Here is a 13,220-nt window from a genome sequence, read left to right on the forward strand (position 1 = left end):
GTTAAAGGAATGAGAACTTCGAGGGTTCCGCGGTCCCAACTCAATATGGCTGTGATTGCCTTTGTAACTTGAAGTGTCTCAGGGAGCCGGAGGGGAGCCCGATGAAGACATCACTTATCTGAGACGTGCCAGGCTGTGGAATGAAGCCTTTTGTTATCATCTGTTGGAGTCACTTGTTGTTGTTTTTTTGGTCGTGCTTTCAGGTTCAAGAAAGGCTTCGAGTCAGAGCCGACACTACACTCTGGGATCAACTACGCCGTCCTGCTCCTGGCAGCCGGACACCAGTTCGACGCGTCTTTTGAACTCCGCAAAGTGGGTGAGTGGATGCGACGCCGGATGTCGGTCTTTGCTCTGCAACAGGTAGTTAAAAAAAAAAAAAAAGGTAGAACATCGGCAAAGGGACGTTTGTGTTTTCTGATTTGTATCTCTATAAGGAACTAGTCTTTTTAAGGCATGCACTATAATCCTAAAAAGGTCAGAAACACTAGCATGCTGAAATGTCCAACATTCACTCTCCTTTCATATATTTCAGGTATCATATAATAGGTGTATAGCTAATGCTCGGAGGGCTCTGTAAGCAGACCGTGAACTGAAAGAAGCTCGTCATTTGCATCACTATCTGCAGCGTTGGTCACATTGCACTCAGTCACTTGATCCAGTGCATCATAGAAAATCTTATTGCGGATTTGATTTAGAAAATCAGATCGTGAGTGAAGTGACTTTCCTCGCTGTTCAGCCCTTGTTCCCGGTTCCTTTGGGTCTGCTCTGGAATCTGAGACTCTGGAATGTGGCAAAATCACACCCCGCAGCTCCCTAACTTGGCTCCACCCTGAGTCCTTTTGGGCTCTTTGTCTCCCCCTCACAATGACCTCCACCCGCCTCTCCCAACAGGCCGCTCTACGGGGCAGCAGTCTTACTGCGTCGGACGCTCCTTTTCTGTTTTCCCAGGAGTGAAGCTGAGCAGCCTTCTGGGGAAAAAAGGCAGCCTGGACAAGCTGCAGAGCTACTGGGACGTGGGCTTCTTCCTGGGCGCCAGCATCCTGGCCTGCGACAACACCCGGGTCATCCAGGCCTCGGAGAAGCTCTTCAAACTCCGAGCCCCCATCTGGTGGGAACACAGACAAGCCGCTCACAGATCAGCACGACAAGCGGCACACACTTTAGCCGTCCACACCCAGCTAGTGTGGCTGGCCTGACCGTGGCGTCTGTGGCCATGGTGCAAACATTCGTCAAATATTGGATTTCGATTTGTGGAATCAAATGCCAGAAAACAAGAGCTTTGAACGGGGAGCTTGATAAGATGGCCGCCACCTTTTATCAACCGCACAACAAATAAAACCTTCACCTAACCTGTCTGTGTGGAGGCATTGAGATAATAAAGTCCTGAATGTTCCTTTAATCCTTAAACATTAACCGTGGAGTGCAGTGACAGGAGCCTGCTGCTCCGTGTTTGTGTTTGCGCTGTGAAAACACTTTGCGTTTCCATTAATGTCACAAAGAAAAAATGAGTCCCAGCATGTAAACGCAATCACACGGCATTGTTTGTCTCTGTGACCCGTCTTTATCAATGCTCATGGGTTTAAAAACAATATTACACACATGCAAATGATCTGCCACTGAGGGGTTTTCTTTGGGACGTGTTGTGTGGCTCTGAGGTTTAGTTGGATCTTTTTCTGGGCTCAGTCAATGACCGTTTTGGGGTGTGTTTCAGGTATCTGGGCTCTCTGGTGGAGACCATCCTGATCTACCAGCAGTTTAAGAAACCCGGCGTGGAGCAGCCGGCGCCCAAGCAGGAGCTGGTGGACTTCTGGATGGACTTCCTGGTGGAGGCCACCAAGAAAGACGTCTCCTCTGTCCGATTTCCTGTAGGTGACTTCACCTCAAATGCCCCACCCCCCCCCAAAAAAAAGAAGACAAATTCTCAGCAAACGTTAAATAAAGAGAATCATACAACATGCGTGTCTCTTTTCCAGGTGTTGATATTAGAGCCCACTAAAGTGTACCAGCCTTCGTATTTGTCCATAAACAAAGACGTGGACGACAACACGGTGTCTATCTGGCACGTCGCTCCTGATGACAAGGTAGGTGTCCACAGCAACCACCTTTGAAACTTGAATTATTAACATTATACTAACGAGAAATTCTTGCTCCTGATGGGCGGGCATGCGTTGCATCACCAAATACATGCTGTGAATCATGCTGAAAGTGACAATAGAAAGAACACGCTGCACGATGAAGGTGCTTTCACTGACTCGTGGGTTAATCTAAGATACTCACAGCAGATGGATGTCACTTGGTCTGCGGTAATGGCCTCCTGTTTCTTGTCATGAAGACCTTTGCGTCTGCTTGTTGGTTGATTTTCTCACGCTGTAGTACTTTACACCTAGGAAGCAGCATACAAATAAAAGCAGTTATTTACCAGAAAATCGATGCAGTGCAATCTGCTCCATCAAATACACTGACTTGATGTTTTCATTTTATGCATTAGCTGTAGCCAATGTAATATTAAAATACTAATGTCTGTTATTATTACTGTAAGATCTATCACCATATTTTAGATAATGATACTACTCTAATTCTATAATCAATATGTGACAATCGGTGGATGTATTGATATAACTTCTGATGCTCCTGATTTTTTTTTTGATCTCTCCTAAAGCAAAAGGGGATTCACGAGTGGAACTTCAGCGCCACGTCAGTACGAGGTGTCAGGTCAGTGTCCGCTGTCTTTTAATGACACACTATATGTTATTATGGATATTAGGGATTAGATTCATCACCGCGTTCGGGGTTCCCGGAGAGGGGGACAAACGTATTGAATCCTTTCTGCTGTTTGGGAGGATTTAATGATCTTTAAAGCGTTTACTGCCGTTATGTTTGCATTTGTTTTCTCATCTCTCTGGGATATCATTTATTTTGCAAGGATTTGCTTAAAACAAAGTCAGTTTGAACTGATAATAAACATGTCAGAGAGCCGCAGGTTGGATAGTGACCCTAAAGGTTCTCTCAACAGCCAGCGTTTAGTTTGTCCCTTCCGGGCTGCTGCAGGAACGTGGAGGTGCAACACGGCCGATTCTGTAAAGAGCTGCTCCCCTATTTTCAGTAAATGTGAAAGTTTATTCCAAAACACAATGTAATTTCTGTTGAATGAAAAAATAATTATCTGGATAAAATCTGGACAAATATCTATGTACTGCTGACTGTTAATACGTTTCCTGATTCCTGATCCTGATTCCTGATCATAGCACATGAAAATAAATGCATACAGTGTGCAGATATGAGAGACCAAACATCTCCACTACCAACACAGACAGTCTACCTCGGACAGTTTTCATGATTTCTCTGTCTCTGTCTCGTTTTCCACGGTCCTCCGAGGAATTCCGCTGTGTCAGATCGGCAGAGGGCCGTGCTCACATGTTGCTAGGGAACGACTCGTTCTCTGTGCCCACTCAGCCTGCAGTCAGTCAGCAGGACACAATGGCAACAATGCAACCACACACACACGCAGCCTCTTGGTCGTCCAAATGGGCAGCTGTACCTTGGAAGTGGACATGGGATTACGCTCTACGGATACAAGCTTACATTCAGCTGTGAAACTGAAGCTCTCCGACAGAAATTCACAATCACATGACAGGACAATTTACAAAACGAGTTATGTGTTGGTTCCAGATGTTGCCCAGAAACAAACTATCATGTGCATAATGCTGCATATTTACTATGTATATCATACTGGGCTTTTTGTTTGGATGTAGTGGCCACCCACCTGTAGTAACACAACGTCTTTTATTCCATGAAAAAGCTATTCCGTGTCTAGTGGATGTCTTCATCCATCCTCTGGGTTGTGTCTGCTTTAATGGGATGTGTCATCTTACTAACTGTGATTCGTCTCTCTTCAGCATCTCCAAGTTTGACGAGCGCAGTGCCTTCCTGTACGTGCTGCACAATGCAGAGGACTTCCAGATCTATTTCTGCACAGAGATGCACTGTAAAAGGTCTGTTTCATGTCCCTCTGTTTGTTTAAATCATAAAAGGTGTGTTAACATTACACATCTTTATTTGATATGATGGAATTGATTAAGTAACCATGTCCACAAGCTATTAATTATGGCACTGAATTGGAAAGAAAAGAGCGAATTAAATGGACAATACATACGGGTCTACAGCCTTGCTATTGGCTCTCTGAGCATGCTCCTCTGCAAAGTGATGCTTTTAGTGCTAAATTAATCTCCAAGTCAGATATCACTGTAGACTTTTATAGTAAGGCATGTAACACCAGGAATACCCATTTGAAGCCCACCAAAATGAATGGCAACATAAAACTGCTTAGCCATGTTGTGAGGGCTTGATGGTCGGCTTTTAAGAAGCTTTATGAATCAATTTATTAGAATAACTTCTCAGGTTGTGAACGATATCTTTGGGAAAGTAACTACAGAGCATCAGGAACACAATACATTTGTAAAAAAAATAATTAAAATAAGTATTTAGCATTTATTAAAGACACAATGAGAGGAATTTCCTGAAAAAAACAATGCATGAAATATTTCCAAAAAATAATATACGTATTTTACTTTGTGATTCATGTTCAGTTTTTTTTATATTTTTTAGGAGTTTCAATTTCAGATGGGTCAAGTTCAATGCAGGTGTGAAACACAACCTTCTTTAACAACCACTCACGCAATCAATACAATTAAAAAACAATCTCATCAGATGTTTCTGATTTCCCCTGCATGGAGTTCGTCTCCTCTCTACTTGTAGTTCGGGGACGCTCTTGTCAGCTCCACAAGCGCACCTTGATTCGTTGCCACACCATCGCGTTCCCTCGCTCGTGTTCAGACTTGCGACTCCCACGTCAGAGGCTCTCGAGCACTTCCAGTTCCACCGCGCCGAGTGTGACAGTCAGTGAGTCACGCCGGCTGTGGTTGTGAAGCGATACTCCTTTTGATTCCTGAGGAAAAGCAGGGAGGGAGGAAGGGGAGGAAGGGGAGGAAGAAAGGAAGGAGGAAATAGGTGGTAAAGACAGGGAGAGTTGTTCACAGAACACCTGCAGCGTGTGACAGCATTACGAGACGACGTGCTAAAATAACAGCTTGTGTTCGGTGGGAGCAGCAGGGCGTCTGGATGTGCCTGCATCTGTGTGGGAGGCGTGTGTGCAAACATACCGTGACTCCTTGTGGGTCAGACCACCATTAACAGTAAATACTGCCGCTCCATCACAATACGGACCGATTGGATGTCAGACAACGTCTGCAAAAGTAAAAAACATTAAACAGACAGGGAGGTACTCATAGTAATGGAATAGGGAGAGGTGCATAGAGTACATGATAATAACAGAGTCATCGTGTGATGCTCAAAAACGTCCAATCCATAAAAACCCCCCAAAAAAGCACACAGCCAAAATACTCAATACTGTCAGACCACAGTTCATCTCTATGGTGTGTATGATCTCTACTTTGGTTTGACAAGGCTTTCTTCTTTGGGCAGATTCTGCGATCTGGTCAACAGCATAGCAGAGGAGGCCTGGAAGGGTCCCGAGGAGGGAGACTGTGACAGTGACGCCTTAGAGGTGAGAGATAGACCCGGTTCCCTTCTATGTTGGCTCGCAACGCTATGAACTTTGAATATAGTAATATATTCAATAAATAAATCAACATGTATTTGTGCAGCTTCAGAGTCCTCCCTATAGTGCATGTACTGGTGCATCTGCACCCAAATCAGTGGTACATTGAAAAAAAATATGGGATTTGTGATCCAAAGTACCTTTTTATGTTTAATTTAATAAAGCCTTAAATGAAGAGGCAGTAGAACATCATACACAACAAAGCTTCAGCACTATACACAAACTCTACTGATTCATCAAGCTTTTCACTGACTGGAAGTCCTTAGTTTTCTTATATCCTGTTGTGCATCTGCAGAGCACTCTGCCTGCTCTCTAATTGCCACTCGGATGAAACACTAAGTGAAAATCTTTCAATAGCTGACCACAAAACCGTCTGTGTTAGCTCATTAGCTTTGGGCAGCCGCTAACTTGCTTTTTTTTCTTTATGTTTCATCAAAAGACAAAGAAACAAAGAATTTCATTTCAATGTGTTTCCCTCGTTTTTCACAACATCCTTTCTTTTCACTCTCATCATCATTTCTGTTTAAAGCTTGCATGAACTCAGATTTTGAATCTAGCTTTTTGAATCCAGTCCCTCTCAGTTTGCACTGTAATAACCGGCAGCTGCAACGCCGTGAGCACGTAACCTGCCGGGATAAGTCCTGGGAGTGTTGCATTGTGCATTGTGTGCTCTGACGTTACGGATCACGCACCTGCCTCTGAAAAAAAGCACAGCGAACAAACCTCAAAATGCTGCCGCACCCTTTTTTTTTTACACAAAGCGGCTAACAGGATTAAATCAAGAACTGGTTTTTCATCTGTGCAACAAAAGCATCGCTGAGCTGGAATTCACTGCTGGTTTGTCAGCATCAGTTTTTCTTTGAACACATCATGAAGGTTTAACCTAGTGTCACAAGTAACATTACAAAGATCGTTTGTTTGGGTACGAATGCGTTGGATTGGTTTGTTGGATTATCCCAACGCAAAAATAGATGAACAGGAGCACAATGCAGTGACTGCATTCCGTACCAAGTGAAAGATTCCAAGTACACACAAAAAAAACAAAGAAGAAAATAGGTTAACTATGTTTGTATTTGCAGATTAAATGAAATAACACACAACGTACGTTCAAATGGATCAGTGGCTTTTGCTAGGTTAAAAATGGCACCCAGTTGGATTTCTGTATAATCCTTTTGTATTCAACATTTTACAACGTTGTTTAAAAAATATGAATTCATCCATCACCAATGCATTGCTTGAAACCTGACAAGGTGGGCTCACTCGCTTTCTTAGGGGTTCCATGCAGAGGGCGACCTCATGGGCAAATTAAAAAAGGGCTTTCAGGCTTCACTCGGGTCATTTCCGCCACATCAGTGATTGTGTCGTGGCTGCTGCTCTCTCGCCTCTCGTCCGTCCGCCATTTTTCCTTGTGCACAATGCACGATGGTACGTGTAGCTCAGTTAGTGAACATTTGATCGCACTGCGTTCCATGGGACAGTTGAGGGTGAACTCACTATAAAGTCTGCTGTGTAGTAAGTTATTTACACACTGACCTCTACGACTAAGAAATATTCCGGCTGCACGTTTGCTGCCCCCTTGTCTCCACAGTACGACTACGAGTACGACGAGCACGGGGACAGGGTGGTTCTGGGAAAAGGCACATTCGGCGTGGTGTACGCGGGCCGAGACCTCAGCAACCAGGTCCGACTGGCCATCAAGGAGATCCCAGAGAGAGACAGCAGGTGAGAGGCGAGCTTCCTTTCTTTGTCACTCTAGAGGTTTCACAATGTTCTTCCCACAGAATAATAGTATTTGTAATAATTCCAGTGACATAATGTATTCCCCCCCCCCCCCCCCCCCTGCACACTGAGCATAGTCATGTTCTTTCACGGGCACAATGATTAAATTACAGCGTTTAAGTAGACGTGTGTCAGAGCAATAATGCCTCTTTTCAGCTGTGCTGTTGAGCGTCATTAAGCGCTGCCTTTCAGCTCCCAGCGCGCTGGCATCCACTCGAGTGAGACTGGTTAGTGCCGAGCGATGGAGGCAAAGCCTCTGCTTTAAGTGCTCGTCTAGCTCGATGCTCATCACAAACTCCTCCATCTCTCACGCTGGATGAGAGACACAGAGAGAGAGGGAGAGAGAGAGACGCACACCACCAACCACACTTAATCAATTTATTAGAGCTAAAAATCGTTTTCATCCAGTTTGCTGCTGTGACAAATTGTCGACCAACAGAAGAATGTACAAAAACCAGATGATGCATTTAGAACAAATGAGATACCGTTTCATTTAAAACCTAAAATGTATTGACTTGATAATGTTTTTAGTCGCTAAATTTGTATTTTTCTTGTTTGCCTGTTTCCTTTACATTGAAATACTTGCTTATTGTATTTTTACGTAATGGTTATGCAAAGGCCCATTTCAAATATAAAAAAGTAACATAGTTTTTTTACTTCTTACATTTTAATTCAAAATTCTTCAATAACTTTGCTATACAATGAGAACGACCAGTATTGAATGACATTTTTAGTCCTTTGACTTTCAGCAGACAGGAAACCTCCAAAGTCCCACAGGAGAAATAAATGATGAGATGATGAGTCACTTAAATATAGAAAAAAATCTGCAGTATTGAACCGTCTTTAATGTGAATCCACTCCTTCTCAAACCACAAACCCATTACTGGAACACAATGTCTTTTTTTTAATACAGGTACTCTCAGCCGCTCCACGAAGAGATCGCTCTTCACAAGCACCTGAAGCACAAGAACATCGTCCAGTACCTGGGCTCCATCAGTGAGAACGGCTTCATAAAGATCTTCATGGAGCAGGTGCCCGGGGGTGAGACCCGCTGTTGCTGTGGTTTCATTCTTATTAAGAGGAAATGAAAGAGGGAGCGGTTTCAGGGAAGAGATACGCGCTATTGAAATGTGTGTAAAAGAACGTAACTGAGAGCTTAAAATGGAACGAAAGGACAGGCTGCACCTTCTCATGTTTCATGTTAAAGTATGTCTTCAAGTGCCTGTTGTTGCTTATCTTCATGTGTTTATCTTTCATTCTTCATCCTTGCCTGAATAATTATAGATTTGACCAAAAATCTGCAGTGAGCAGTTTTTTTTTCTCATAATAACACACATCACTTCAACTGTTTCATAGATAAATGCGTTGAAAGGGTTTTTTTTTTAATGTGATTTAACGAAGGACTCTTCGCTGATCCCAGGTCGGGATGAGTGATCGATGGGTGTTGTTCTTCTTCCTTGACTTCCAGGGAGTCTTTCGGCACTGCTGAGGTCCAAGTGGGGCCCGCTGAAGAACAACGAGCACACCATCGGCTTCTACACACGGCAGATCTTGGAAGGCCTCAAATACCTGCACGAGAACCAGATAGCGCACAGAGACATCAAGGTGAGCGAAGCGAAAGAAGGCGCTGTTGTGCCAATAATAAAACGACTGGTTCATCCTTTCAGCACCATTCAAATGTATTATTGTTATTTGTGAAAATATATTCCACCACCCACAGAAACCTAAACTTTGAAAAACGGGAAATACCAGAGGGGAAGACGTCAGGGCTCTCCAGGTGCCGCGCTGTTTGATTGACTTGGTTTGTGCTCTGCAAAAAAACATCAGTGCAGCGAGCCCACGTTCTCACTGGGCAGGTCCCACCCGCAACTGTTAAATGACTAGACTAGAATTTAACATTTGGAAACTGGTATTTTAAATGCACGCTTGTTGAATTCTTCCCTGTTTGTTTGGGCTCTGAACACCTGTTCGTTCAGTGTCTCCCCGGCAACGGGACATTTGATTTGGTGCGAATGCATTACAGGAACTTCTCAGTCGCTGTTGGCATTTTTTTGCATTTTCATCCGGACTTCCCCTTTTTTGTATTATGTTAAACCCCTCCCTCCCTGCTTTATCTCGCTTATGACAAACCAACAGCTTACGAGGCGACACTTCTCCCACACCCCCATGCGTCCGACCTGATTTAACGACGCGGTCACATGAGCGTCATTAGCGCCCCTGTAAACGCTAATCACTTTTGGTTTTTGGCCGGGACGCGGCTCTCCTCCACTCCGCCCGCTCTTTGTCGAGCGGCGCCACCTCGCACAATCCCCATCAGGCGTCATGGAGTTCCAGGAATTGGGCGTGTCCGTTCTCACGGATGCCTCTTTTCCAATCCGCAGGGCGACAACGTCCTCATCAACACCTACAGCGGCGTGCTGAAGATCTCCGATTTCGGCACATCCAAGAGGTTGGCTGGGATCAATCCCTGCACGGAGACTTTCACAGGTACGCTCTGGCCCCTTCTCCTCAAGCGACGAGGAAATCAACTTGGGCTCAGTAGCCATGTAACCATGAATGAAAAGGGCTTCAGGGCACTGTTGCTGTTCCCTTTGGAGAAAGCGTGCGGTCGGGTCGGGTGAGGTTCGTCCCCCTTTTGTGGCCTCGGGCGCCAATCGCAGTTCAGTTTGACCTCTTAGATAAGACCATCTGGCTGCTGATTGGAGCAGAGCGGGACTTAGCCTGAATGGTGGAGCTCTTTCAGGAAACTGGGCTGGGTCGGCTATAAATGCGTCCCCGGCTGTTTTTAGCTCCGAACACAAGCTTCTAAAAGCAGCAAACATCGCCCTGCGGGTTATTATTAGAACAAAAGAGTCCTTTCAGCGGGGAGGTGAGAATGTCACTTTGGACTGTGACTAACCGACTCATTGGCCGTAAACCCTGGTCAGGGCTAATGTCATTTGATTGATCATTTAAAAGATGTCTGTCATCTCCTCAGGACAGAAGCAACTTATATTTATTTTTATTTCAAGCTATTTTGGGCACCTACATCCGTGCCTGTCACTTCTATTTGACTGCACCGTCCCCACTTTTGTGTATAAAAAAATGTATTCTGGATGCTATTTTCTCCTTAGTCAGTTGCAATGCCTATTTGATTGCTCAGTTTCATACTTGGAGACGTTAAATGTAAAAAGAAAGAGCAAAACATATTTTTGCTTTTAACGCAAATCAGTCAACGATTTATACATTTACGTTTTAACAGACGACACCTAAACAAAACCGTAAATCAGTTGTTTAAGGAAGCAAAACTAATTCACTTTCTTGTTGAGAGTTAAATAAAATGATGGTTCATGTCGGATTGTGTCTGATGAAAACTAAGCTGCAGCTGGTTGCTTTATTTTAGCGTTGAGAGACTGGAAATGAGGGGGGGGGGAACAGCAAACCTGGCTGATTGCAGTCTTAAGGAATACTTTTGACATATTGTGAATTACGATTTTTTCAAATAAGTTACATTTATATAGAATAGCCCAAGATAGCAAAACCGCAAAGTTTCCCTCAGAGGGCTTTACAATCTGCTCACATCAACACAGGAAAGAAATGTTTGGCTTTCTTGCCAAGAGTTGAGTGAAAATACTGATACCTTTGTGAAACCCAGTGCCAGGGAGATATCACCTTAGCTTAGGAAGCCATTCAAGTCAACAAACACCACCCACCATTTAAGTTGTTTTTTTTAAAACCCGTACCAAAACTGTATAGTAAAGTATAGCTGTAGTGTGAAATACCGCTTGGCCATTCCAGGACGTTGTTGCGCTCAGCAACCGGAGCCTCAGCAGGACAGTAAATAACTATTGTTACTTCAAAGATGCATGCAGAGGAATCCTTGATCCAAACCCAGCAAATGTTTACTAAATGCATGTGAGCATTTCGCTGCTCCAAGTCCGTAGCCCCGCTAAAGCAAATAGGCCTGAAAATAGAATCCTAACATCTGTCCCTGTATTTCTGTTTGTTTTGTCCAGGCACATTGCAGTACATGGCTCCGGAAATCATTGACAAGGGTCCTCGAGGCTACGGCAAGCCAGCGGACATCTGGTCTCTGGGCTGCACCATCATAGAGATGGCAACTGGGAAACCACCCTTCTATGAACTGGGAGAGCCGCAGGCCGCCATGTTCAAGGTGAGAGGCGGTGCCATGAAAACCCCAGCGGGGACCGATTTTAATGTTTAAAAGATGATAATTATGATAAATACAACACGGTGGATTATGAACCTTTTCCTGAGCATGCAAAAGAGGTTTACATGTTGGCAAAATGCCTTTCCTTTGACACTATGCCATATTAATACTGTAAAAAACAATTAGCTATCAGTCCTCAGACTGACTGACTGGTTGTGCGTGTCTACTTGCAACAGCCTGCACTTTTAAAAGCCACTGGCGTAGTAATTAATTACTAAACGCTCATAAAGAAAAGCCACTTTCTGTAATATTTATTGTTTTGGTTATTTGCATAATTTTATTTATCTTACTTGTTAATTTTTCTGACCTAATATGCTATGTAACTTTCTATAATGTTTACTGTAAACCCTGCAGGTTCCCTTGCATGGTTAAAATATCTGAAAAATGAAAAAGAGAAAAAATATATTTTAAAACAAAAATATATAAAGTTAAAATTAAAATATTTTAACTTTTAAATTTTTCTCTGAAAAATTAATTACCAAACCACAATCTAAAGAAGCATTCAGCAGGTCTGGGTTCTGCTGTTCTGCTGCTATTCTTCCTCTTCTTAGGGAAACACCTGCATTGTGTTAACACCTGCGTGCTGTCAGGTGACCCAGCTCAGTAGAAACTACAAACATTGTCCACGTACCAACATTTGTTTGAACACAAACAGACATTTGAGAGGAACAATACAAGACTTGTTTCGGTTGGCTCAAATTGACAATGTGTATTAGCTCTGAACGGAATTGTAAAGCTCTCCAGACCAGTGAAACATTGTTCCCGGCCAACTTTCAGGATGTTTAAGGGCTGTCTGGATGCTCCTCGTGGTACAACTACACAACATGAAAGCAGTAGCTGAGGTCACGTCCCATTTCCTGAACAAGGATCAGAGAACTCGTGCACCTGTTATTGCAATCACGCCTTCTTTTACCTATAAAAAAAGATCTTGTGCTGTGTGTGTGGACGTTGCATGGTGTGTGTGTGTGTGTGTGTGTGTGTGGACTTTTCGCAAATAGTTTCACAGGATATTCTTCACTCATCCTTGTGGAATGTCTCAAGGGAGGGGCATCTCCCTGCTAGTCTTAAGTCAACATTCCTCATCGGCAACACCAGGAATTTCTGGGCTTCTTGTTTTCCCCGAAACCTTTTGCCCCGAAGCAAAGTCCCACAGTTCCCCCGGCTAGACGCTTTTAAGTTGTCTCCTCGAATCAAATAAATTCACCACGAGAACTTTCAAATGTTGTTTTTGTTTTGTTGTTGTTGTTGTTGTGTTTCTCTTTACCCGTCGGTAAAGAGCACGTGACCTTTGTGTGTGCAGGTGGGCATGTTTAAGATCCACCCGGAGATCCCGGACTCCATGTCGCTGGAGGCCAAAGCCTTCATCCTGCGCTGCTTCGAGCCGGACCCGGACCACCGCGCCACCGCCCTGGACCTGCTCACCGACGAGTTCCTCACCGTCACCAGCCGCAGGAAGAAGGGCAAGAACAGCTTCACAGGTGGGCTCCGTGCCCTCTGGCTCCACATTTTAAAAGATTTTTTTTTTAAAACACACAAATATCCGATCTTTATGCTGAGCCAAAGCGAACCATGCAGCTGCTCCAGCTCTATATTGAAATAGAGAGAATAATTGTT

The 13,220-nt window shown here is 44.0% G+C and overlaps 1 protein-coding gene across 2 annotated transcripts in view; it reads left to right on the top strand.

Annotated features, from left to right (window-relative positions):
* The window catches only part of map3k5 (mitogen-activated protein kinase kinase kinase 5), a 47,360-nt gene that overhangs the window by 25,344 nt on the left and 8,796 nt on the right, over nucleotides 1–13,220 (top strand). For both annotated transcript variants that reach the window (XM_037448986.2, XM_037448987.2), the window contains exons 8-20: nucleotides 204–316; nucleotides 949–1,108; nucleotides 1,712–1,865; nucleotides 1,974–2,081; nucleotides 2,660–2,712; nucleotides 3,897–3,992; nucleotides 5,482–5,563; nucleotides 7,206–7,339; nucleotides 8,310–8,437; nucleotides 8,865–9,001; nucleotides 9,778–9,883; nucleotides 11,392–11,549; nucleotides 12,907–13,084. In XM_037448986.2, the coding sequence (XP_037304883.2) occupies nucleotides 204–316; nucleotides 949–1,108; nucleotides 1,712–1,865; nucleotides 1,974–2,081; nucleotides 2,660–2,712; nucleotides 3,897–3,992; nucleotides 5,482–5,563; nucleotides 7,206–7,339; nucleotides 8,310–8,437; nucleotides 8,865–9,001; nucleotides 9,778–9,883; nucleotides 11,392–11,549; nucleotides 12,907–13,084 (1,607 nt within the window). The remainder of the gene's footprint in view (nucleotides 1–203; nucleotides 317–948; nucleotides 1,109–1,711; nucleotides 1,866–1,973; nucleotides 2,082–2,659; nucleotides 2,713–3,896; nucleotides 3,993–5,481; nucleotides 5,564–7,205; nucleotides 7,340–8,309; nucleotides 8,438–8,864; nucleotides 9,002–9,777; nucleotides 9,884–11,391; nucleotides 11,550–12,906; nucleotides 13,085–13,220) is intronic.

This window comes from Pungitius pungitius, chromosome 20 (genome assembly GCF_949316345.1).
Source record: "Pungitius pungitius chromosome 20, fPunPun2.1, whole genome shotgun sequence".
Lineage (NCBI taxonomy): Eukaryota > Metazoa > Chordata > Actinopteri > Perciformes > Gasterosteidae > Pungitius > Pungitius pungitius.